This window comes from Platalea leucorodia (genome assembly GCF_965183815.1).
Source record: "Platalea leucorodia genome assembly, chromosome: 13".
Taxonomy (NCBI): Eukaryota; Metazoa; Chordata; class Aves; order Pelecaniformes; family Threskiornithidae; genus Platalea; species Platalea leucorodia.
In genome coordinates this window covers 7,399,531-7,427,052 of record NC_138835.1, presented here as the reverse complement: position 1 = coordinate 7,427,052, position 27,522 = coordinate 7,399,531, and the positions used below count along the sequence as shown (strand labels likewise).

At 40.2% G+C, this 27,522-nt stretch overlaps 1 protein-coding gene across 1 annotated transcript in view; it reads right to left on the bottom strand.

Annotated features, from left to right (window-relative positions):
* Window positions 1-8,069: 8,069 nt before the first annotated feature.
* The window catches only part of LOC309596924 (uncharacterized protein), a 44,091-nt gene continuing 24,638 nt past the window's right edge, over window positions 8,070-27,522 (bottom strand). The window contains exons 9-17 of the mRNA XM_082325688.1: window positions 26,532-26,643; window positions 22,302-22,392; window positions 21,653-21,739; window positions 17,406-17,558; window positions 15,677-15,806; window positions 15,512-15,544; window positions 13,117-13,220; window positions 11,815-11,898; window positions 8,070-8,213 (exon numbers count right to left, since the gene is read on the bottom strand). Coding sequence (XP_082181814.1) covers window positions 8,109-8,213; window positions 11,815-11,898; window positions 13,117-13,220; window positions 15,512-15,544; window positions 15,677-15,806; window positions 17,406-17,558; window positions 21,653-21,739; window positions 22,302-22,392; window positions 26,532-26,643 — 899 coding nt within the window. The 3' untranslated portion in view covers window positions 8,070-8,108. The remainder of the gene's footprint in view (window positions 8,214-11,814; window positions 11,899-13,116; window positions 13,221-15,511; window positions 15,545-15,676; window positions 15,807-17,405; window positions 17,559-21,652; window positions 21,740-22,301; window positions 22,393-26,531; window positions 26,644-27,522) is intronic.

Below are 27,522 nucleotides of genomic sequence, written 5' to 3'. Positions count from 1 at the left end.
GCTTTAAAAAGATGCAGGGAAGAAACCAATACATATATTTCACAGCTAAGGAATCAAGTCCATTAAACCCACCAATTTCTCTCCCTTGTCTGGTAGATGTCTTTCCCAAGTGACAATCTGTTGTCATTTTGTTAATCCACTTTCATAAGGAAATTATGCTCCTGAGCTCACATTTTGTCTTTCATAGAATCATAGAATCATAGAATTGTTTAGGTTAGAGAAGACCTTTAAGATTATCAAGTCCGACCATTAACCTATCACTGCCAAGTCCACCACTAAACCATGTCCTCAAGCACCACATCTACCTGTCTTCTAAATACCTCCAGGGATGGAGACTCAACCACTCCCCTGGGCAGCTTGTTCCAATGCCTGACAGCCCTTTCAATGAAGAAATTTTTCCTAATATCCAACCTAAACCTGCCCTGGTGCAACTTGAGGCCATTTCCTCTTGTCCTATCACTTGTTACTTGGGAGAAGAGACCGACTCCCACCTCGCTACAGCCTCCTTTCAGGTAGTTGTAGAGAGCGATAAGGTCTCCCCTCAGCCTCCTCTTCTCCAGGCTAAACAACCCCAGCTCCCTCAGCCGCTCCTCACCAGCCTTGTGCTCCAGACCCTTCACCAACTTCATTGCCCTTCTTTTGACACGCTCCAACACCTCGATGTCCTTCTTGTAGTGAGGGGCCCAAAACTGAACACAGGATTCGAGGTGCGGCCTCACCAGTGCTGAGTACAGGGGCACTATCACCTCCCTGCTCCTGCTGGCCACACTATTCCTGATACAAGCCAGGATGCCATTGGCCCTCTTGGCCACCTGGGCACACTGCTGGCTCATGTTCAGGCGGCTGTCAACCAACACCTCCAGGTCCTTTTCCACCGGGCAGCTCTCCAGCCACTCCTCCCCAAGCCTGTAGCGTTGCATGGGTTGTTGTGACCTCAGTGCAGGACCCGGCACTGAGCCTTGTTGAACCTCATACAATTGGCTTCAGCCCATTGATCCAGCCTGTCCAGATCCCTCTGTAGGGCCTTTCTACCCTCCAGCAGATCAACACTCCCAGCCAACTTGGTGTTGTCTGCAAACTGCCTGAGGGTGCACTTGATCCCCTTGTCCAGATAGTTGATAAAGAGAATAAACAGAACTGGCCCTAGTACTGAGCCCTGGGGAACGCCACTTGTGACCTTTCTTGCGTCTTTCCTTTGTCCTCAGCTAATAACCTCTAGAAATGTTGAACTCACCAACAAATTGTGAAGTCTCCATCTTCTCCATCATCAGAGATAGATACTCACACACTGGGCATGGTCTTGGGCACCCTTCTCTAGACTAGATGACTTCCAGAGGTGCCTTCCAGCCTCCATCATTCTGTGATTCTGCTAAAATGCCCTTTTTTTTTTTTTTCTTTCCAAAGAAGCTACCAAAATTTGTAAAAGAAATACTAGGCAAAACAGAAAAAATGAAACAAATGTCCAAACACTGAGTACTTCTGAAGAGATGATAGTATTCAGTAATCACTCTGAAGTCAAAATTCTTGACATGGGTACCCTTCCCTGATACTCCCATTCCAAAAGTAATTTCTTAATATGCAGTATTTTGCTTCCCAGCTTTACGCCAATCCCAATCTATGGGATTTTCAGCTTGAAACATTGGCTCTTTTCCAGCAGGTAACAAAATTTCACTGACTGAGCATTGAGCTTTCTCTATGGCTGCTTAAAGTTTTTCCACAGGAGGACTTCATCAAGATGAATGCTAATAAGCAACTATCTGAGTCTCAAAGGATTCAGATAAAAAAGCTTTAACACAAAATCTATTTTTTGCATGTAGTCCAGCTCTTTGAGGAGGGTGTCAGAACAGCCTTCCTGCTTGCAGAAAGGGAGAGACAAATTGATAGAAAGTATTTACACACCTAAAACACAAGCTCTGCATAACTTCTGTGCATTTGGTCCCCAGAACTGGATCCCAAAAGCCAAGTGTAGTCACCATCTTCATAGAAATAGGGCTCTAGGTGTTCTAGTTCCTCAGTCTGTAGCCCACAGCCTTGTCCTGAAGGTGTGAGCTCTGGCCTCTGTACCAATGGCGGTACTTTATTTTAACCAATGAATTTGGTTACATTTCAGCTCGGCACACTGAAGGCTGGCTCCACATGGCTGTTTCATCAAATGCAGCCAGAGCTGTACTTTAGCTTGGAGAGCAGAGTCATCACAGCCGGGCTGTCCTTTTGCAGGGCAAGTTCAGTAAATCCATAATCAAAAGGATTTGGGTTGGTTTTAATTTTCCTAATCAGCTTAATTCCTGACAACAAAGTAAGACATCAGATTGTTTTAAATGGCAGGATTCCAAATAACAAACTTCAATTTAAGCATTAATGACAGCCACTTGGTGTATTATCTGAGAATTATTTACTGGCTGAGAAAAGTTCCTGTTTTGAAATTGAGTCAAGAAAATTTCTATTTATAATAACATCATTTCAGGACAAGTCCTATAGAGCTTGTTCAGGAAAATTTCTAGGATCTACAAGAAGAATTTTGGTATAAATATGCTCATTAGTATTTGATCTTTATGGACAATAACGTTTGGGGTTATTTTCTTCTTTTAGTTCAATGCTTATGAGCAAGTGATGTCACCATAGCATACATCACTAGTTATTTATCCTTGTGCAAGCAAAAGAGTGTCAGTTATTTATGCTTCAAAACACATTGCAGCATCTTTAAATTGCATCCAGAGACTTAAAATCTGCATCTGAAATCTTTTGTTTCAAATGTCTTATTTGTAAAATGAGCTTAAAGCAATATTTACCTACTTTGTAGTTTTCTGTTCTTTAATTATTGCTGACTGTCCTTGACTAAAATATTCTCAATGGGCAAAATTCATCCCTGGGTAAACAGGCAGCAAGTGTAAGGCTTAAGCACATTTAGCAATCCCTGCAATCATTTCAATGTATACCAAAGAAAGCGCAGTCTGCTTCTTAGACGTATCACATCAGCTGCAGTAATATGCTGGGACGTGAAATACTCAAGTTAATGCTAAATAAAATCTTATTTGCACAAAGTATTCATACCTGCATGAGTCTGAGTTAGAGTTTTCATTAAAAGGCTCTCCCTTTCTTTGTTGCTCCGGGAATAAGGTAGATGGTTCAACTTTTGGTACATTCTACTTGGGTAGTGAGCAGCAACAGTGAAAAAATTAATATTTGCATTTAGTTTGGTGAGAAAACTTAATAGCTGAGCATTTTGGCAGTCTGAAAATGTCTTTCAAACCAGGTAATAAAATCTTGGTTCTATGAATATCCACAGCAAAACTTCTGTGAGTGATGCAGGGAAGGATCTCACCAAGAGCTGTTTGAGACCCTATTTGAGTCAGAGCACCTCAGCACTTCGTCAAAGCAGGCCTCAGTTTGAATTTTTCTAATATATTCTTCTTTAAGGAGAGCACCTTGAAATTTGTTTGTGGTTCTTCTGAGTCATCATTAGCAGCAACTTCTTAAGCATAGGAGTGAGTATTTTCTAAGAATTCTTTCAGGCTTTAGTTGTTGTACAGTGAGTGCCCAACAGATTCCCTTTTAGACACCCCATGTTTTTATTCACTCTGCCTAACGATTTTTTACTTCTCCTGCAATCGATGTTTGTATTTGAAAAACATTAATTCAAATTAGAAGACCAGCACACATAAGTGACTTCAAAGCTTTTATGAATAGAACACCTTCCAAGTGACCACAATTTTTATTTTTACTTTACTGTTTATTTATACCAATTAGCAGGCACACCCTGCCTGTTGCCTGGTCGTCTGGCAGTTCAAATAGGGAAAAAAAAAAAAAAAAAAAACAAAAAACCAGCAAAGTCAGCCACTGTCCTAGAATATAATTATTCATTTATGGAAGTTAAATTTTTTCGTCTGAGTCTAGTGTTGGATAAGCTCAGCTCTCTACATTTTTGGTCTGAGGGAATTTCTGTCTCTGGGGGAAGATATTTGTATTTCAAACTGTGAATTCCTGGAAAATCCTTGTGAGTGCTGGGACACATGTACCACTGGCCCCTCTGGGAGCTCAAGTCAATTCGGTGACCCGTGGCTATATGAGCTCCATTTCTTACAGCTTTTCTCTGGGCAGATTTGAATACACAGAGACACTGGGCAGGTGGATGAAGTCAGAGATTTCTATAGGGACCTCCAATCCCAGAGTGGGGGGCTTCTCTCAGACACATTTTTGCTGGAGACAACTAATGTTTAATCTGAGATCCAGAAATTATCTTTCCTGTTCTTGATTAAATACTGCACATACATACAACCAGTAGTGTGCATTTTAAGGAAACAAACTTCCAAAACAGATCTCTGTTTCCTTCTGGAGCAAGCAGATCTTACACAGCTGAGCTGTCACGAAAGAAAAATTAGTACAGCGTTTGACCCACAGCCTTACCTCACACAACAGAATATTGAGACTAATTTTACTGAGCAGAACTACTTATATAACCTTATCATTAAGCTTTCAGATTTCATAATATGCCAAATGTCAGCTTTGTGGGTTTTGTAAGGAAACAAATAACCCAGATGCAAAAATACAGCAGTTCTTGCAGGTTGCTACCTGTTGGAGTGGTCCCAATTGTATTAGTTTCCGCAAACAGAAGGCTCACCCGACGCGTTGACTTTTATGACTACAGGTTTGCAAGATAAAACTGTCAGCTGCTCAGAAAGGATTCCACAGACGTTATCCACATGGAGACTTAGAGCTTGTCTATATAATTCCAAATAAATGTTGAGCTGTAGCAACTATTATTCCTTATACCACTAACACTTAGTAATACAGTTGACTCTATGAGACTTGAAAAACCCAGACTTACGCAAAAATAACACTTGGGAAAAAAGAATGAGGTAGGGAACAAGGTCTATTTATTTATTTTTACATATAAATCAGGAGATCTCTGAAACTCACAGGCACCAAAGAAATAACTTGTTTGAGAAAATTGAAACCTGCCTCCTCAGTAAGCTTCCGCTCCATAGGAAAGCTTTGTGCTCTCTGAAGGGGCTAGAACTTCTTGCCAAGAAGGTATTTGGACATTAATTTTTTAAATTAATGCTCCAGGAATTCACACAAAGACACAGATATCGACTACTGTGTGGAATATATTTTTAATTGGAAGAGGCCATGCCAGCTGAGCTATAAAACAAGTACAAGCTGTTAGATATAATAATAGAGAAAAAAGACTAGGGGAAAAAAGTGAGTCATAAAAAAAAAGAGAAAAACCTACTTAGTTAAAAGAGACTTCCCAGGACTCCTGAGCTAAGGTAACGGTAGAAAAACATGAAACTTATCATGACCATCACGAATGCTGTTCAGGGATGCAGGGATCTTGATACCATGGAAATGGCACTTGTATTCAGGATTATCTTACATGATTCACATATAAATGAAGATGGTTCAGATTTTGGAGCAGTAAAGACACACATCAAAACCAGCAAGTGTTGTTTACAGTGCACGTACATGCACTGTATAGGGCATTGTGGTATAGAGATGCAAGAAATTAAAAAGGAATTTAATTTTCCACTTTCAATCAGAAAGCTGTAGCTCCCGATACATAGATAGATGCCACTGACTTCAGCGTCAACCAGATGTCACTGCTCTGATGCCGACTTCAGGCAAATATAGCCAATGTGTTTTCTGTAAAATTAAATCCCTTTATTTGCTCCTGTAAATAATTTTCTGTAAAATAAGTATCAGGGGCACTAATTTTGCTATTTGTTTTTTATTTTATTCCTTTTGCCTCTGAGAAACATGACTGCATGTTCTTAACTGGAAGCATAGTCCTGACAAGACTGTTGAGAAGCCAAAATGATGCACTTGGTTAGTGCGGACATGCAAGAGCTTACGGATGGCAGCAACACTGGTGGTACAAAGCTGAGGGGACCCACTGGGTACTTTTCTGCTGCTGCAATGCAGAGCTTTAGTTCAGGCATCCTCTACCTCGCACAAGACAGTTTCTATATACGATAGGTGGGTGCCTGGAAGATGATATGCAGCATACTAAATACATAGTCTGTTGAGCCTCTTCCTCAAAGATCTTTTTAGACATCCTCTAAGATGAGGGGCGGATTTAAGGCAGAGAAGTTAAGCAGTGAGGACCATTGGCATTCACAGCTGGTGCCAGGTTTGCTTCTCACAAAGCTGGAAGAGCGGTTGCTTCTTTGCTCATCGTCTTTGCTTAACACCTGATGCTTCCTGTTGAAGACATTTCCCTGGAGTTATTGTTCACTGGCCAGGAGTGAGATGCTGCCTGCTCAGCACACCTTTTGGCCAGAGCACTCCTTTAAGAGGAGGATTATAAGAATTTGAATCCTTCAGGGCAGGATTCCACTTCCTTGGTGACTCCTCAAAATAGAGGTGGGAACTATCATTTTAAGAGAGGCACTTATCATCCTTGCTCACTTCTTTGAAACAGAAGTTGTGTGTACCTGCCCTTGGGAGCAGATTTAGCTTCCAAATAGGAGCACCCATGGAGGGCAGGGGTTCAGCTGCATCCCCTTCCCTCAGCAGATTTATCAAGGTTGATGTGAAATGAAGCCTTTGCCTTTGGTGATGGACACATTAGCTGCAGGAACACTTTTAACACTTTTCTGCCTTTTCACATAGGGGTGTGCTGCCAGTCATGGCACATCAAAAGCTGTAAGCTCCCAGGAACTGCAGCCTGCGATGCCCTTTACAATACTGAGGCCAAGACAAAAAAAACAACCTTGGGCTTCTTTTATCTCCGCTTCCCAGACAGTGCCCAAGCATCTCTGTATTCCTGGTGATTGTCCTTTACTGTCTGACATGACCAGCACTAAAAATCTAGGTATTGCAGCACCTTGCTGGTGGGTGCCCGGGCTCTTTACTGGACCTTTCTCTAAATACCTAGATGTTCAGCAGTGGTCACCTCTAGAACAGTAAATGAAATACTGGGTACAGAGAAATTTTATATGCCAGCTGAGAGAGGATTGTGATAACATAATTTTTAGATGTAAGTGCATCTAAGCCTTTCAGATGGTTAGCCCTGAAGTCAGGGAGAGTGTTCAGCATTTCTATCAAAGCCCGAACACTGAGAGACCTGGGCAGTCATACCTAAAATAAGTCAGGTAATACACTTTTTCTCAAACAACACTGTTGCAAAACTGGTAGAGAAAATGCCAAATTTTATCAATGACCTTTTAGAACAATTTTATGCTTTCAATGTTAAACACATCCATTTTGTCTTTGCATTTATAGGCCTCCTTTTCCTCTCGTATATTTGAGCTCCAGATAATTATTCTAATTAAAAATATGTAAAAGCCAACAAATGCAACAGAAGTATTTTCTCTCTTGAAAACCATGGATAATTACCTCCAGTATCCATTACTTGGATGCCTCATGACAGGTTTTTATTTTGCTTCTCTGATATTTTTCTCTTCCTGCCAATGCAAATCTCACATACTGATTTACTTCTATAGTATTTTACCTGAATACACGACATTAGCCATAAAAAGCACTATTTTATTGTACTACCGGGGGAGGGGGGGGGACGACACACGAACCAAACCAAACCACCCAGCCAGACACTTTCTCCATTACATACTAAGGGTAAAATGCTTTAATAGCAGAAAGACAAACAAGGATTTTTGCTAAATATTCTCCTTTGTGGGTAACAGCTCCCCATTTCATTATAAAACTTGTAAAGTATTATTTAGAAGACTACAGCAAAAATAATTAAAAATTAGATCTCCATACTGGAATTTATTCATTGAAAGTAATAGTTAAAACTCAGCCAGAAGACTGGGTATCAAAGGTAAAGATTAAAAAGAGAAATTATAAAATGTCAAAAATGCCTCCTTTCTAAATATACAGGCGTCTCAAGGTACAAAAGCATGTACATCAGAAAAAATGAGGGGGAGGCTCATAAGTGATCTGTGATCAAATACCACTTACAGTGATCAAATACCACTTACAAATTACACATTGTAAATTGAATATATCTTAAAATCAAGGTATACTACTGTACAGACTGTATACTGTCTATGTGCTACTTATTAGTAAGAAACTTTCAAACCAATTAACTTAAACATTGTTTCCTGGACTTCTCTCTCCCTCACCTCCTTATAAGATTTGCGTTGTCCTTATGGCATGACTTCAGCACAGGCCTTCCTAAACTCACTAATGAATGAAGATATCCATCCAAACAGTTCCTGAGAGTCTAGGTCTTGTGGCTCCCCAAATTTTACCTGTAAATTTGAAAGAGAAGAATATTTAACATTAGTACATCCAAGTAATCTAAACCATGTCCAGGATCTTAATGAAATTAAAAGAGCAAGAGAAAAGTTAAATACCTTATGCATTATTATCATTAACAATAATAATAATAAGAAAACTTAGAGCTGGCTAAAATCTCCAGCAAGCTGAGATCCAAAACACCCCAAGTAAAAGTGGCCCAGGAGTGGTCATTGAATTACCTCAGGAACCTGGGTTTCTGTGTAACCCAGTCTCTCTGGCTGGACTATAGATCTCCAGCTAAAGAGGAGAAAAATCAGTAAATCATGAGGCTTCCTGGCTCTGCAGTTTGTTACATGAACCCATTCATAAAAGAAAATATGTACATTAGGGAAACGGTTTATATTCCACAGTGGGCATGGTAGCAGCATGTTCAAGCCAAAAAACTTTCTTTTTCTGTCATTTTACTTTGCAAACAAACAAAATTATTCACAGGGAAGCAAACATTTTTGGGAGAAAAAAGTAATTTATCAAAGAGCCACCTTTCCCTGTTCTCTTCTTTCCTTCACCTGAAAAAGGTGAAAGGATGGAAAGTTTTTGAAAAAGATGTGAACAATATTGGCATCGTGTCTGCTCCACTATAAAACAAGAGGTGAAAGGCACTCATACTACAAAGTTCAGTACAAGGAGAGGGATTCCTGCATTAACTAAAATCACTTCCACATAGGTTCTCTGGTTCTAGAATAGGAAAGGATTTTTGATATTAAATCTGTTGCTAAGGTTTAATTCTAGAGGTTTGTCATCGTTTTCAAAGAAAGATTCCTCCTTAACAGGATCAATGAGTTAAAGAACACAACTCTGCCTGCAACAGATTTCTAATTGAGCAGAACAACTCTAGAGAACATGCTCAAAGGCTTCATCAAAAAGTTTAAAAAGGCATCTTGTGTTGCTGCAAGTGCATATCTTGGTTGTATTTGAGAGCTACTCTGTAACTGGGGGATACAGCTCTCCCAAGGCTGAACAGCAACGTAGTTGTGTTTCAGATTGCAACTGAAATATATGGAAAGGTTTGGACTGGTATCTGTCATTGTCTAAACATGTTCACCAGGACACCATCTGACATGTTCTTAGGAGCAAATCCTCTGCCTGCAAATCAGAGACACAGTAAAAGAAACCACTCACATATAATTCAGTCACAAAAACTTTAACATTAACCAGTGACACCTGATTAATAGTTTTGCCTGTTGTGTTCCTAATTGCACCTCCTGGGTGCTCCAAGCCCTTGGTCTTTGGCACGCCTCGCCACTCACCCATGGCGTATCATCAGTTAAACAGTTGTGAGAGAGGCATTTCCTGAAGCTAATGACCATCTGTGAGGAGTTGATAGCCCACAGCTATACCACAGGCAGTTATCCCCAATTTATTTTTTGTTCCATAGAAGTGTCACATGCCAAGGTCATTATTGATTTTATAAGCAGAATATAAAATCATAAAGGTAGACCTGTGGATTTTTGTTTTATGTGCAACATGATTTCCATGGCTACCTACAACATATTTCCAGATCAGATATTCCCCCAGGTAAGCTGGACTACTCCTGCCTAGTGCTGTTGAGATGATAGCCTGGTCTTTGATCACCTATCCTATTTTATATTTGCTTTACATTTTTGCTGCTTTATAAATATGCAAGAAGATCTGCCTAGCAATAACATTATTCAGAAAAAAAAATCCATTCTAAGTGAGAGAAATATATCAAATGACTAACTTCAGAGAATAAGGGAGAAGGGGCGGGGAGCAGCTGGGTTAAAACTTGAGGAAACTTCCAGCTACACAGAAAATGCAATCCTCTTCAGATGCAAATAAGAGTCTCAGATGAGAGTTTCCAATACAAGAAAGGAAAGCAAAGAGGCTCACACATGTATCTGTAGCACAGCACCATATGTGTGATGCCTCCTGGCTGAATGTACACAGCTGGAGAGAACCGATGTCTGTGCAGGAGTACGACAGAGTATGCACATGCAGGAGGGCACATCCAGCACTCGCTGGACATGACGCAGCTCTGCAAGCAGGACCAGCCACACGACACTAACTCCCCCTGAAGATGACTTTTAAGTAAAACAAGTCAAATTCTTCCATACTCCATGCAAGAACTGTCCCCCCAAAGGTTTTACAGCACAAATCTCCTCACTTTTAAATTTGGTGAATACTTTTCAACCATTTCCACTCATGTAACTCAGTTGTTAATTCTCTCATTTACACTATTTTTTCCACCTTTTTTTTCTTCTTGTTTTATCCCAGTCCTTCAACCTTTTTTGAAGGCTTGGGACAGAGTTCTTCATCTATGTGCTACCATACAAATTTGGCTTGTTACCCTACACTGGGGCATTTTTCCCATTTGTGAAAGGCTGCAAGATACACAAAGAAACCCTTGCATGTTGTTACAATATTACTTTTAGTAAAATGTTACTAATTAAATTTCCCTGGTCAAACATCTCGTTAATCTTCAATGTCTGTTCAGATAGCCCCCAAAGGTCTTCATGGCTGCATCTTCTGTGTAACATTTGCCTCTCCTAAAACTTCTCTACTTCTAATCCCCCCCACCTCATTAAAAAAAAAAACAAAAAAACAAAAAAACAAAAAAACCCCACCCACACTTAAAGCTGTGTCCTAATCCCAGGACTAGGAAGTTATTCCTGTTTCAGAGATTAGCACTGCATTTCATCAAATCTGTCCCTTTCCTTACAACCTCCTAGTGTGACTATTGTGCTGGAGAATACTGTTACTATAGCAGAGACCTCCTGAATTTCTATCATACTCCAAGAACATTGTACTAAACGAGGAATCTACATTCTATGTTGTTAAAGATTGCAGCATGGAGCTTTTAGCATTCCTTCTGGTGTGACCCTCTCACCCAAAAAACATTTTCTAGTGTATTGGACCTAGATGGGCTGCTTCTGTTCAGAGGAAAAAATGATCGAGAAAATTAGGTGCTTCTGTGGTGCACGTGTGGGTGATTATAATAGGAACAAACAAGAACAGACAGTTCCTTTATCAGAAATCTTCTGCCCGTGGAGCTTCCTTTCTGCTCTGCTCATTTTTAGATCTGTGCTGCTTCTAACATCTCTATCCCTGTCTCTCTCACATTCGAATAACAGTAGCTAAATCAATGCCCTGGACTATAAGCTTGTCACCAGAAAAAACCCTCAGCCCGAGTAACAGAAGATTTGCAGCCGCCTACCAGCCAAAGACACAATTGCTAGTAGGCACCAGAACAGCATGTTGTTTTCCATAACGAGTTTTCTGTAACATGTTGAAAACATTCAACAGTTAAACTAATGGAATTTATAAAGTTGGTGAACATCTACTTTTCTTTTTGATATTTGGGCCATAGACCCTCTAAAAGTAGGCTGTAAGTCCTCAAGAAAAATAAAAGCCAGATTTTCATTCAAAACATTCCACCACTGTTAGATGTGATTTTTTTTTTCAGTTTCTGTGGACAGTATAACTATAAAGCATGTGGAAGTATGGGAACTTCTTTCACTTCTTTCTTCCCCCCCCCCCTTTTTTTTTTTAAAGAAATGTAGATTTCTTTTCATTGCATTTTAATATGATATGTACCAGTAGGTTGCTATAAAGCTTCTTCATTTCATCACATCTTTTTGACAGCTGGGATAGATCCCCTTCATATTTCTGAATTAAATCCTGTAATAAAATAAAACTTCTTAATTTGGTATAGGAGCATAATATTAGAGCAGAAATTAAACAGCAGTGAAAACAAGATAATTCAAGTCAAAATTTTCATGTCATAAGAATTTCATATTTCACAAAAGATAAGCATACATATCAAGCGCACACATTTCCTTGCAAGTATTAAGACATCAAAGACAAAAAAAAGAAACATCAATGTTAAAGAATTTTTTACTGTATCATCCAATGACACTACCTGAATCTATTAAAATTGACAGAACTAGATAAGCATCATAAGGTCCTAATTTGCACCCACATTTGGCATAGTCTAGCTTTTTTGCATGTGAAGTAAACACTCCCAGTTGCCAGTTCTAAGGGAGTCAGAAACAAGGCCTTAGAAACTTAACTTTCGAAACAAAATTTCTTAATCATACTTCCTTTGTAACATATACATTTATATATATGTATATACATATACAAGACAATACGTATTGAAGAAGCATAGCGTTGAGCTGTTCTATGGGAGAAGGAAACGTATGGGTTTAGCAGATGCCGACACTACTCAGGGACATATACGAAGCACGAAGATATCCAGGACAGCAGAGATTAACATGTCCACACCGCGGCAGTGGGGAACACCCTCACTGGAACTAGCCCGGTTCATAACTATCAATCACAACAGTGCTCTTGAAAGTTCAGTTGTTTGCCCCTGAGTTAATAAGCCCTGTGTTTGGGTCTGCTGACTCCTGGCCAGAACTGGGCTCCCTCCAGCCTGCTCAGCCACCTCTCCCTTGTGACCTCCAGCCCATCTCGTTCTGCCACTGGCACGGGTTGAATCATCTTAGGTCAACCCATACTCACAATGTAGGCATGCTTTTGGATGATGTTTCTCTATGCTATTTTCCCTTCTGTTCGAGGGCAGAGGAAGTTATTACAAATTCATATATGCTCTAAAATTGCTATTATTCTGAAGTGCTTATCGTGGGCAACAGTGGGGCTACCTGTTCCTCATCCACTCCAGCCATTTGACTGTGAAGCAAAAGCAGGAGATGCAGAAACTGTGAAAAGCCCTTCCCGTGCTGCAGCTTATGGTATGAGACACTATCAGAGTGGAATAAAAGGCCACTTTCCCTGAAATACTCATGACTCCCTTGCCAGGGCAGGACTCAGCAAAAACTAAGTAGATTACTCATCTTTTACCTCCAGCCTGAAATACAGTTGTGATAATGTTACCTTTAGTTCCTTGCAGAACTGTGACTCCTGGGGTGTTGCCTTGATTGTCTTGGGTTTAATAAGCCGCCTGTACTGAATAACATTTTCCAATTCTTTTTTTAAAACTAACAAAAGAGAAAGAAAATGAGAAATTTCACTCGCATGCAGTTGTGTCCAAAGGACTGCAAATGTCTAAATTTAGGACACATGGAAAATTTAGGATAATATGGGTCTATAATATGTTCATCTAGGAATATTAACTTTCTGTTTTGAAGTAGAAATCCTAAAAGAGGCATGGGTCTTATGGAAAAAAGTAGTATGTGATCACTTCACAAGCAACTGCAGAGTAATGAAGAGATCGATAATATGGTTATGTAGCAGCCGTAAATTTGACCTTTCCTAGCTTTGAGCATTGGGATGAATAATGAAAATAACATTCTTAAACCTAAGTTTTTGTGTAGAAAGTTCAGGGTTCCTTTAAAGATAAGAGAACAAAAATTCTACTCTATGTAACAGTAAAAAGTCTTGTCAGTTGGCACTAAGCACTCCATCAGACTGCTACTGTGGGACCTGTCACGGTGTGAGATGGGGGGAGAGGAGGATACAGCCTTCGCTCCAGGGGCTCAGTCTTGAACTGACCCAGGCTGCAGTCTAGCATCTTCCTTCCCTTGTGCTCATGCAATACTTGCAGCAGGTGAGCCCCAGGATGTGCCTTGAACTACATGGTGAGAAAGGCTGGTTCTGTGGCATTTGGTCCATCTCTTTCCCTCTCTGCCCTGGAGAATGGGACTCAGAAGATAAGAGTGATCTACACTGGGCCCATCAGGAATCCATGGAGGCAAGAGGCCAATCTCCTCCAGTTCCCATAAGTCACCTCCTTCGATAGCTCCCAACAGTTTCTGGTTCCATGTCTATTGTACCACTTTATCCATGACTTTCCAAAACTGTCTTTAAAATATTTAGTGATTTTGAATTCCTACCAACATTGTCCCCAAAGAACACAAGTGACTAAAGGTAAATAGTGTTATTTTTAGTTACGTGTGTTTCCTAAGAAGCTGATTGGAATTTAGCCTCAAGCTACATGCTTGGCTGACTCCCAAAGCGCAGCAGAATAGGCGCAAGGGTTTTTCAAACCAAAAGCTAAGAGTAACTACCATTCAGGTATGTTATCAAAGGCTGAAATGGGATATATTGGTCTGTAGTTACAGTCAACACCCATGCCACATTTTCAAAACACAGATATTTTATAAGCTTTCAACACAATACAAGTCATCTTCATCCACTCATACACCTTCTCTATGAGCTCTCAAAGGGTTCAGTCTGAAATCCATTGACTTCACTAGTCACCTTGTGATACCGTTCAATGGTAAGTTATAAATGTCTCCCAAAGTATATCTTACATTTTGTCCTGGTTTCAGCTGGGACAGAGTTAATTTTCTTCCTAGTAGCTGGTATAGTGCTGTGTTTTGCATTTAGGATGAGAATGACGTTGATAACACACTATGTTTTAGTTGTTGCTAAGTCGTGCTTACACTGGTCAAGGACTTTTCAGCTTCCCGTGCTCTGCCCAGTGCACCAGAAGCTGGGAGGGGGCACAGCCGGGGGGACTGACCCAGACTGGCCAAAGGGCTGTTCCGTACCATATGGCGTCATGCCCAGTATATAAACTGGGGGAGTTGGCCGGGGAGCAGCGATCACTGCTCGGGGACGGGCTGGGCATCGGTCGGCAGCTGATGAGCACTTATATTGTGCATCACTTGCTTTGTATGTTCTTTTACTGCTATTATTATTATTTCCTCTTCCTCTGCTGTCCTATTAAACTGTCTTTATCTCAGCCCATGGGTTTTATGATTTTTTTTCTGATTCTCTCTCCCATCCCACTGGGGGCAGAGGCAGGGGGGGTGAGCGAGCAGCTGTGTGGTGCTCAGTTGTCAACTGAGGTTAAACCACGACACATTTGAACAACCTTATTCTGTTCACTCCTGTCGACTTCACTAGTTTGGGACTCTTTTCTAGAGAAGGACACCAGGTTAGTTCAAAGACATTCTTGAACTTCAGGACTGAACTGTAGGAAGTTTTCTCCTGCTGCATTTCCTGCTCCCAGAGGCTCCGCTACAGCCATAACTTTGACGGAGCACTTGTATCACTTAATATTTGTAGTTTATGATAAGCTCTATTTACCATGGGCAGTATATTTTTTATATTTCTAAACCACCTGGACCCACTTTAATATTTCTTTTTTAGAAATTCTTCACAGTAACATGGCAGTTTAAGTATCACCATAGCAACACTTTACCTCAATGTTTTGAACCTTTACCTCTCTTTACAAACTACAGAAGTGCAATGAAAACCTGTTCCAAATGACTGCACAACATATGAAAATCTTTCTCTGAATTTAGAAACCACATTTACATACCATCAACTTCAGCACTGAGGCCCTTCATGGAAGCTGGAAAGGAAGAGAGAGGGAGAAAAAATGTTAATAAGTATCATTCATATTGTGAAGATGGGAATTTCCACAAAAGTTGAAGGGCTTCATTTTTTTATTTGTTGATTATTTTTTTCCCCTCCCTCCTTTTACCATCAGGAACAGCTTCAAATTCTGTCAACTCCTGAGAAAATTTAGCCAAATCAGGCTCATGTAAGAAGATCTGTTCCACAAGGGCGTGAAGCAAGGTGAACGTCCTCTCCTTACCCCGCAACAGAGGTAACTGCAAATAGAATGGAGCAATAATTGACAGACTGAGCTATTATACTTTAAAAAAAAAAAAAAAAAGAAAAGAAAAGAAACAGCAGGGATGTTGATAGCTCCCAGGTAAATTTGACAAGAATAGAAAGCACAATGAAATTAAACTTCTCTTTTTCAATCTGCTATTCCACAGACATTCTTGATTAAGATCTGCTTTACACTTTCGTATCTGTTGACCTTCCTTGTTCTTTTGTTTCTTTTTGTTCACAGGGGTCTTTTTTAACTTAAGGTATCCTAATTGATTGCAACTGATTTTGGACCTCCAAACACAGTCATTATTCCTTTCCACTTAAAAGCGGTATGCTGTGTTCATGAAGATAGTAAAGTTCCTTAATTGAATCTGGGAAGATGCTCCGCGGCAGAAAATGATTTTGTAGGCATTTTTCATTATGATAGATGTGGTATTACGGCCATTATATATATATAAAAAAAGAATGCATGTTGTGTCTCTGAATTGTCACTAGAGTTATAAATCACTCACTCATATATTAAAGTCTCCAGATGGGAAAGAGACCTTACAAAAACAAAATAAAAATTCTTCTCTCTTCTATTCACAGATCAGGCATAATCTTACAATAGTGTTAAAGGTACAAGGCAGCTTAGGAAATTTGTATCTATTTCTTACTTTTTAGGATAAGAGTATGATGCTCTGCCACTGTTGGGTGGAGGAGGGGAAAAAAACCCAGTGCTCAGTAGCAGCATTTTCTGATGGCAAATTCTGATGAAGAGGGGAAAGCAGTTTCCTTGGAACTAATGGAAAACTCAGCCTAATGTCACACAAGTGGTAGGTCAATGAAGAGACAATTAAAGAACTAAGAGCTAGATGATGCTTCTTGTGGAGCCGATCTCTATCAGGAAAGAGTAAAGATCACAACTGCCACCTTCATCCCCTATTCAATCATCCAGCAGAGCAATGATTGGGGGCTTAAAACCGTTGCAGGCAAATTTCACCCCCTTTGAATTTATTAATTTATTTACATTCTATTTTTGACATTTTATCTTAAAATGGCATTGTACCACTTGTTGCAAAAGACCTTTGCATTGGAGTAAAATGAAGTGCTAAGAAATCACTTCAGTGCCATAAAAGTGCAACTACCACGGAAGAAATGCCGTAGTTACGGCCTCTGACCGCAGTGAAATGAAGAGGATCCATACAACAGTGCTCTGCGCAAAACTGCAAAATACAGTTTATCTAAACTTGCATCTAACCAGGGGCCTGCAGCTCATATGCGTCTTCTAGCCAGGGGATCTTAATATCAGGGCAGTCAGCATTTTGATGTTCTGCCTCATTAGAAATGCAGTGTGTTCAACACCCCAATGCCCCTATCTAGCCACTGCTGCTGTCTAAAATGGGGAAATGAATCTTGTTATAACACACATTAAAGAATACACTGTTAAACAGGATTTTGTTTCTAGTGTAACCAAGAGCGGATGTTAAAACGTTAGCTACTCATTAAAAATGATTGCCTTTCTCCACATTCAGGGCAAGACTGAGTTAATATTAATGGCTAACATACCTTAGAATATGATGATTTTAATGACAAGAAAAATATTTACTCACTTTGGTCAAAGATGACAATCGAAATCCTTTAGCCTTCTCTTTTCCAGCCTTTTCGTTTAAATGGTTCCCAATGGCTAAAATGTACTCCAAGACAGCAACAAATTTCTGGCTGGATTGCAGCTGCTTACTCGCTTGGATTTTCTGGTTTATTAGCTGAAACACGCAAATATTCATTCAGTTCAAATTGAAAATGTGAGTAAATCAATGGTGCCTATACCTTCCCTTTGTCAAAAGCCTCCTTGTCCCCACCTGAAGCAAGTCACACTTTAGCTGATGGCTATCTCTCTGTCCAACTTCCCTGGGAGAACAGGCCAGGGGTTTTCAGGAAGGACCAGTTAAAAGTCTCCCACCAAGATAAAGCTGGTGTTGGCACAGTTACCCTGCCCCCAGTGGAGGTCACGTCCTTTCTGGCTGCCAAACCAGTCCTGCCAAAATGACTTCAACCTCATGTCTTAAAAATGCTTCTGAAGAAAAAGTATTTTGCTGTTTGAATGCACCAGATTGCACCAAATGTCAGGCATCAGGGGAAGCAGATAGCCCGAAGCGCAGTATAAGGTTCTCCATCCTTCACCTCCCTCCCTGTTGTTTATACCAGCTGAAGACTGTTATCTTATCAAAATTCTTAGCACAGTTTCCCCACAAGGAAGAATAATAATTTCCTGTAATCAAACTCCGTATCAATTTCTGTTTTCCTGGGGAAGCCACCTCCCTTCTAGGGCTATAGACACAAGAGGTGGTTTTGTTTTAAATTAGGAAATGTATATTTTTTTAGCACCACACCTCTCTTTCTTTGTCAGTCACCACCACACATATTTAGAAACAGGGAAAGGATGAAACACACAGGAGAGGTGAAAGCCACTGTTAAAACATTTATAGCACATCACAGGGCCAGAGGATGCTGAAAGCCAAGTGGTTTGGAACAGGAAGATCCAGTCCATGACACTGGAACACTGTTTTATTTGCATCCCCCCACCCCTAGGTCATCCTAAAAAAGGCAGAGAGGGACTTGAACTCTGATTTGCAACAACTTGGACTTGCAGAACTTTCAATTTTTGTTTTAATTCCCATGCAGAACGAGAGCAAAACCTTTGAAACATTTTCATAGAAACAGAATCGTGTCGAAATACTTTGTTTTGAATCCAAGCATGTGCAAACCCTGGCAGGTAAGGCAGTGGTTTTGAACAGGAAGATCCAGTCCGTGACACTGGAACACTGTTTTATTTGCATCCCCCCACTCCTAGGTCATCCTAAAAAAGGCAGAGAGGGACTTGAACTCTGATTTGCAACATTTCAATTCAGTGCTGTAATCCTTATGGTGAACAGCCTCCTTCAGTCTTCTGAAAATAGTAAATGTCTATGAGATGATGGTCGAATAAACTTGCTCTAAGAATCTATGATTTTAGATTGATTCTTTCAGCTTGCAGGGCAAGAATATCCTTACAAAAGGAATTGAATTTTAATGGTGAAATTCACTTCTGTCTTATCACTGGCCAAAGAAACAGGAAAGTTTAACAACGTCAAATAAAAATTTGGAAATCCTTTCCTGTTCCTTTCTCCCTCCTTTGTGGAAGTCTGTTCCACTGCCAGGCCCGTTAGCAACTGCTTCTTGAACCTTAGTGGAATAAGGATGATATTAAATGCACATACATGTATATACATGTGTATCATAGCCCCCATTTGTCTCCATTTTTTTTTACGGTGTTTTGTTTTGAACCAGTGCTGTGGAATACCGTCATTAACAAAATACAATAAAATAAACTGGATTCCCAAAAGCATTCCAAATGCACCGGCTGACAGTGCCACTGTTGCCCCCAGATTGGGGTTCTTTACCCGGTGTGCAAAGAGCCAAATAACACACAGAGTCGAGATATTTATTTCATGGCTGTGCAGAGATGGGTGCTAGGTGGTAACTCCACAAAGCTAGCACACCTTGGCTAACACACGGTAAACATTCATGCATTCCGAGCAACAGTTATCAGTAATTTTACAGTTATGCTTGGTCACCCTCCTTCCCGTTGGTTCTCATGATGTCTCGTCTCCACTTAAAGTTACAGCATCCTCCCTTTTTACTGTGCATGTTCCATGAGGAAGAGGCTTTGTTGGTAGCAGGCTTTCCTTACCTGAGAGCACGTTTTTTACTATGTCAAGTAGGATAGTTCACTCATAGTTCAAGTGATTCTCTTTGGTCTTAGTGCTTTTGCTCTCTTTGTGCTTATCTTGGTATTTCCTAATCTGTCTGGCTTATGGTGCTGTCCTGTTCCTTCTCCTAGGGCCATGTCTTGTTAACTACCTACAGAGGTCTATGGGCCCAGACAGGATCCACCCGAGGATACTGAGGGAGCTGGCAGAGGAGCTTGCTAAGCCACTCTCCATCATTTATCAGCAGTCCTGGTCAACCGGGGAGGTCCCAGATGACTGGAAGTTAGCAAATGCGACACCCATCTACAAGAAGGGTCAGAAGCAGGATCCAGGGAACTACAGGCCTGTCAGTCTGACCTCGGTGCCGGGGAAGGTCATGGAACAAATCATCTTAAGTGCCATTATGCGGCACGTGCGGGACAACCGGGGGATCAGACCCAGCCAGCAAGGGTTTATGAAAGGCAGGTCCTGCTTCACTAACCTGATCTCCTTCTATGACAAGGTGACCCGCTTAGTGGATGAGGGGGAGGCTGTGGATGGTGTCTGCTTGGACTTTAGTAAGGCCTTTGACACTGCCTCCCACAGCATTCTCCTGGAGAAGCTGGCTGCACACGGCTTGGATGGGTGCACTCTGCGCTGGGTTAAAAACTGGCTGGATGGCCGAGCCCAGAGAGTGGTGGTTAATGGAGTCAAATCCCGTTGGCGGCCAGTCACAAGTGGTGTTCCCCGGGGCTCAGTACTGGGGCTGGTCCTGTTCAATATCTTCATTGATGATCTGGATGAGGGGATCGAGTGCACCCTCAGTAAGTTTGCAGATGACACCAAGTTGGGTGGAAGTGTCAATCTGCTGGAGGGTAGAAAGGCCCTACAGAGGGATCTGGACAGGCCGGATCGTTGGGCTGGGGCCAACTGTATGAGATTCAACAAGGCTCAGTGCCGGGTCCTGCACTGAAGTCACAACCACCCCATGCAATGCTACAGGCTGGGGGAGGAGTGGCTGGAGAGCTGCCCGGGGGAAAAGGACCTGGAGGTGTTGGTTGACAGCCACCTGAACATGAGCCAGCAGTGTGCCCAGGTGGCCAAGAGGACCAATGGCATCCTGGCTTGTATCAGGAATAGTGTGGCCAGCAGGAGCAGGGAGGTGATAGTGCCCCTGTACTCAGCACTGGTGAGGCCGCACCTCGAATCCTGTGTTCAGTTTTGGGCCCCTCACTACAAGAAGGACATCGAGGTGTTGGAGTGTGTCCAAAGAAGGGCAACGGGGCTGGTGAAGGGTCTGGAGCACAAGGCTGGTGAGGAGCAGCTGAGGGAGCTGGGGCTGTTTAGCCTGGAGAAGAGGAGGCTGAGGGGAGAGCTTATCGGTCTCTACAACTGCCTGAAAGGAGGCTGTAGCGAGGTGGGGGTCGGTCTCTTCTCCCAAGTAACGAGTGATAGGACGGGAGGAAATGGCCTCAAGCTGCAACAGGGGAAGTTTAGGTTGGATATTAGGAAAAACTTCTTCACTGAAAGGGCTGTCAGGCATTGGAACAAGCTGCCCAGGGAAGTAGTTGAGTCTCCATCCCTGGAGGTATTTAAAAGACAGGTAGACGTGGTGCTTGAGGACATGGTTTAGTGGTGGACTTGGCAGTGATAGGTTAACAGTTGGACTCGATGATCTTAAGGGTCTTTTCCAACCTTAACAATTCTATGATTCTATGAGGTTGAGTAATATCCTTTGTTTTGTTTCTCGCATGTCTCCAACACCACTGTATTTCAAATGTAGCCTGTCTCTAACAGTTTCATGTCATTTACAGTTCCTTGGCTATCAAAGCCATGACCTATAGAGATTTTACAACTTTTTTTTAACCTTTTTGCTTGTTACTTTTGAACAGTGCCATGAAATGTTTTGTTTTTATATACTAAGCTGCCTGGATCATTACACTATGAGTTGTTCACATTATGGACTGTGAGATATTTTCCTATAGAAAAGAAAAAAAAAAGGAAAAAAAACAAAGCAAAACCTCCGCAACTACACAGCGTCGAAATCTGCTTTGAGGTCACTTGGCCCTCTGCTATCCAACTGATAGATTTTGATTACAAACACACTATGAAGAAGCCACGTTACTTACAGGCTCCAAATCGTTCATGCTCACAGGGAGCTCACGTATGGTAAGCAGGAGATCCAGCCTCTGGGCTAAGTGGGGGATTTTACACATCTGCATAGAATTGAACAGAAAAGGAATCAGAACCCATCTTTATACCAAAACATGAACATATCTTTCATAGTTTATTGAATAATTCATCTGCACCATAGTTTTCCTAATTTCTGTGCTCATTTATTAATTTTATTCTAGGCCTTAAGTCTGTAGATATACTATGGCACATACCTGAATATACATCATTTGCATATGCAAATTCAAGAAGATACTGTATGCTAGTAGGGCCAGACATTATTAAAATCAATGACACTCATTTCTTGTGAACAAAAATGGTTAAATGCATACAATTTTATGCTTATAGATTTTGGAAATCTTGCTCAGAATAAATCAGCTCCTACTTTGGAGGAAGGGGAGGGAGACTTGGAGATGCAAAGGGATTCACACAGTTCTCTTCCTAATATCTACCTGTCTCAACTCTTTATCAGATAAATCATCTTATACTGATTCTGGCTGAGATTGTAAATTTAAGTTCCAGACAACAGCTTCTTGCAGTGGTTTTATCTAGAAGAGAATGTCCTAGAAATAGCATGTTGTGTCTTTTAACGCTGTACCTTCTTACCTCTAACATAAACTGATCAACCACGTGCAGCTCTGAAGGAGACCCCCTGAATGACTGGTACCTTTCTGCATCTTTTGGTGTTGGCATGTATCTGTAAAACAGCAAATGCAAACTAGATGTCCTCTTCCTCTTCATTCTATATTGTTGTAACATAAAACAATCATTCCATTCCATTCCATGCATCAGAATTTCTTACTGTTTAGTGTGTTTTACATATTGCATATTTATGCTTTAACCATAACTTTATAAACATTTGAGCCAACTATGTGCTGGAAAGCAAAAATGATCTGCAGATACATCTGCATACCTGGAAATGCTTATATATACACATAAGGCTTGAAAATAACAGTCAGTAGTGTTCACCTGCAGATTTACAGACAATTTACAATGGCATAGGCTATTTTGGAAAAGGTAAAACCATGCAACAGCGGAGTTAAGGCCATAATTTCCAAAGAGGTTCATTAATTCTGTGCTTGATACATTGAAAACAATGCCTTGTTTTCATTGATTGGATGAACATATCCGACAACCTTTCCAAAGCACCTAGAAACAATATACACTTTTTGAACAGTTATGGCCATGCTGTCTCAGCTTGTCTCCAGCATTAGCTTCTTTGCACAATTAGCACAAAAGCAGAGCAGACTCATGCTATGGTATGATTAACCAGTAGGCCCCACAGTCTGACTGGCTCCTACCTCTAAAACGTTTTTAATTGCCCATGAAACAAGAGTGGACAATGGCATTTCTGTCTCTCTCAGCCCTGCACCACATCCAAGATCCGTTTTTGTTATGATAGCACGTAATACAGACCCACAACTTTCTTCCTTCTGCATAAGGTGGCAGAATACTCTCCCACAATACTCCAGAGCTGCAGATTTTTAGAAAACCAACATCTCTAAACATGCTTCCACTTGGAAAAATAAACACACCACCACAGTTCCCCTTCCTGCTTGCCTGACTGATACACTATGGGGATTCAGAGCATATCTTAAGAAAAATGAAATAGATGTTATAGCTAACATATGAGAAGGAGTGTTAAGAATCTTAAATAAGTATTCAGGTCTACTATCTTCTTTCGCTGCAAAAAAGCTACTAAATTTGTAGCAAGTGTGATTAAACATTCATGGGGATAGATATACATTTTCATTAAAAGTAAGGATATTTATTCAAAGATGGAAAAAATAAAGCAAAGATTTTAGCATATTAAATACAGGACAAACAATAAGATTTTTTTTTCTGTTGTCAATAATTTAATATGACATTTCAATTGAATAATTGCTGGGGTTTGAATTATTAAATCTATATTAAAGCAGATTACAAAATATTCCATTCATCACCCATCATCATCAATAAAAAGGATGAATTCTCCTTTAAAAATAACAGTTATCTGTTGGCAAATGAAAGGGGTTTTATTTATCATTAAAATAGTTTGACTTTTTAAGCAACTGCAAAGAACATTTTTTTTTAAAGCTGACAGCAAATATCTTCATTTAATCAGAAGTCCAATATCCCATCAAATTATTTTAATGTATTATGTATATGAAATGAAACTAGCAGATTAGCTAGAAGGTTTAAAGCTTAAAGCATTAAACAATGGAAGCCATGGAAAAGGAAGCACAATAATATGTGAATGCATTCCATAAATATCTTTTTACATGAATGCAACTCTAATGGAATTTGTGCAAGCAAAAATCTCCCACTGTTCTGAAAAATTAAGTTTATAGAGACAAAGAGTGCTTTGATATTGATTTTAAGATGTCAGGATAAAGAATCATTCAGAGAACTATGGAAAGGTTTCCGTATCAAAATAAGTCTTGAAGTATCTAATAATATTCCAGCACCTCCACTAACCTTCACTGGATACATGATCAGAACATTTTGCTCACTGGTCACAGTCTTGAAAATGTAATCTTGGTTTTGACTTTAAATATTTCCCATTCTACAACAGTAGAATTTAGGCTTCCTGCTCAGGCTTAGACAGTATGACAGGTATAATTTGCACAGAGAGGAATTTTCCAGCCCCTGACTATCCTCTTTAAACTCCTGTCATAACGACAGGTTCTCAATTAACTGGAGGCCACAGTTTTCAACAGTAAAATTTTCCACCATGGCACCTAAATCAAGTGGAAAGGTCTTCAAAAGTGCTAAGTGTCCCGCTACTTGTATTGTGCCAAGTCCACTACAGTGCATTGTACAAGAGAAACTTCTGAGTGCTGATGTTTCAAGATAAGTGTCTGCTCCTTCGATGAGATGTCTGAATGGGAGCCATAAGACACTGAACTGCCTTGGAAATCCAACCCTCAATTCTGAATGCATCTCATCTATTTCAGTAACACTTTTAAAACTGTTAGGGTGGAAAAAAAATAGCTTCCTTTCACTACAAGATTTGTACATGCATTCCTAGATTTTGGCAATAAATAAGAATCCCAGAAACAGAATCCTTGATGCTAAATAGCATATAGCAATAGAGCATCCAATCTCTCTAACACATTTCATTGCCAGAAAAATTTCCTCGGCATTATTGCTATCAAAGGAAGACTCTGAAATCTTCAAGGAAAAAATAAAATCTTTTAAGTTTCATTGCCATCATTATTATTATTATTATTTTCTGATGGCAAAGAGCCCAGATGCTATAAATCAGTGATCTCAGGGGTGTTACACAAATTTCAACAGCATGGAGAGCCTGGACTGAATCTGCAGTGCTGTATTAGGGCTTGAACAACAGAGCGTGGTCAGTGTTTTCTTTCAAACTGAGGTGTGAGCAAAGGCTGTCCTCATAAACAGGGCTGGCCAGACCCCAAGCACTCTGCTGTGCTCCAGGACTGGAGGCATTTCCCTACTTCTGCCAGCTCCAACCGTTTGTTTCTCCAGAGGCAGCCACATGTGTAACTGGAGAGCACTCTCGATGTCCAAGACATTTCACTGCAGTTATCTCCTGACCAATTCCATCACTGCAATTAGAAACTGCAGTACTGCAGTAAGATCTTTCTTTTTTGAATGAAGCCTTTAAGGTCAGTTTTTGAAAGGCAACAGAGCTCCATGACCTTCAGTAGGGCTATACTCCTCTTGCCAGCTCATAATCTGCTGTGCACCAGTGTGGGGTATAACTGGTAAAGCACTGGGGCAGCATGGAAACTTCCTCCAGAACACTGGTACGTATAAAACATTTAAATATTCAATGTCTTGTCCATGTCCCTTCATACTTCAGGCAAGCTCTGTACAAGCCATCTCACAGAATGACATTAATTCCGTTACATGTCTATTCTTCCTGTTCACATCGCTTTTTATCTGCAGACTTTAAAATTACTGTTGATGTACTGATTAGGATCAAGATTTTAAGGCCAAAATTAAACTCATTCCACAAGGAGTAGAAACATCAGTTATTTACTTTCTTAGTTTTTTTGCCAGCGTCATCTTTTTCTGAGCTCACTTCAGCAAAACATTCAATTTTTTTCTCATTTTGAAGCAAGAGGTTCACATCAAGTTTTCATATGAATGCATTTAATAAAATGGCCCAAGTATCACATGGGGACTGGGATGTATAGCGGATACTAGTCTAGGCTCCCACTTCTTTCCCTTCTTTCTGTGTCTTGAACTATTCAAAGAGATACAATCCAGTTCCTACAAATGTCACATGCCAATAGTTTGCTTACACTCCTGAAATCTATTCTTCTCAATAGAGTAATTCAATTTTTTTAAAGATAAAGAAATTTGCATTCTGCTTTAAACCCACAAATCTCTGCCAGTCAGAAATACTGATATTCTTAATATCCCATCATCCCATGAAGCTCCTTTAACACATGTCTGCCTTCCTCCTCTCCAAACCAATTTTAAATCTTTCATTTCTGATCCCACAATAGACGGTAAGGCTGTACTAAGAGATGTTGTGAAGTTTTCTCATCAAGTTACACCTGCTCACTGCCACAACTTATTATTTTACTAACTCTGCTCCTTGTAACTAGTTCACAAAATCATGTCAGATTTGCTGTCATTTCTTGCAATCCCCTTTCCTACACAACATGGAGAAAAGTGATATTTTGAGGGCATACACTAAAATCTCAGTTGCAAGGACTGAGATTTCTGTGTGCAACCCTAATATTTTATTCACAGACAGGATAGACCCAAAGTCTCAGTAGCATCTTTCCTGAACTTCGCATTATTTGCAGAAGATTATGCCTTCTCCAAAAGGTAGCATATATTATAAAGAAACAATTGAACCCCAAAGATTACCTTCTTAGTGCTGTAATCTGCTCATCTGTAAGTCCACCACTCTCTTCATGTATAATGTATAGTTTTTCTTTCAGCTCGCTTGGTTTTATGCGGAAACTTTTAAGAAAAATGTCTGGAGGAAAATGATTCTTAGATTACTTGGAAGAAAATGCTCAAGGGAAGGAAAATCACCAAAACATTTCATATTTACTTTCCAGATTTAAAAAAAGAAAAGAAAAAAAACACACAACCAAAACCACACCACCAGAAAAAAACCAAAACACTTAGTAGCTGCTAATGCTAAGGCAAAAACTCAGTCTTCATATTTTCTTTAAATATACATAGCAGTCAAGCAAAAATATATTTCTGTCAGAACAGAGTCAATGCTTAAGACAGAACTACCAAGATACTGTTATCGGAAGGTACTCAAGTACTTGCTCGTATATATTTCTCTTGTACTCAGCTCAACAGTCAAAATAATTTTTTCCAAATAACAATACAATGTATTGGCACATTATAATATTTTTGAAGGTTGAAGACCTTAAATTTTCCATTTGTTTTGATTTTGTTTACTTGCTTTGCTTAATTTCCAGGGTTCAAAAAGAAGGTAGTTAGAGTCCGTGCAAGAAAAATTACTCCCAAAATGAAGGAAACCTGGGAAAGAGAAGTGCTCACTTCTTCCACACTGCCTGATACTCTAAAATCTGATTAAGAGTTTTTGTAATGTTTAAGACTTCTGTGCTGACATGGGGCTGGCTCATAATATGCTTTATGACAGGAAAATGGAAATAAGACGTCTCTTTCCCAAACAGGTGAAGAGCCATTTGTGAGGCTGTTGCTCCCAAAAAGACTGCTTTGTCTCGCCAGTTATTCTGTAATTACTGTCTGTCTCTGTCATCATTACCAAAGGATGAAGGTAAAAAAGGAAGCACAAGGAAGTGAACAGAGGGCATCAACAGAGAAAGCAAAAAGGTTTAAATGCTTCTCAGTGTTGGCATGAAACTTGTCCTAC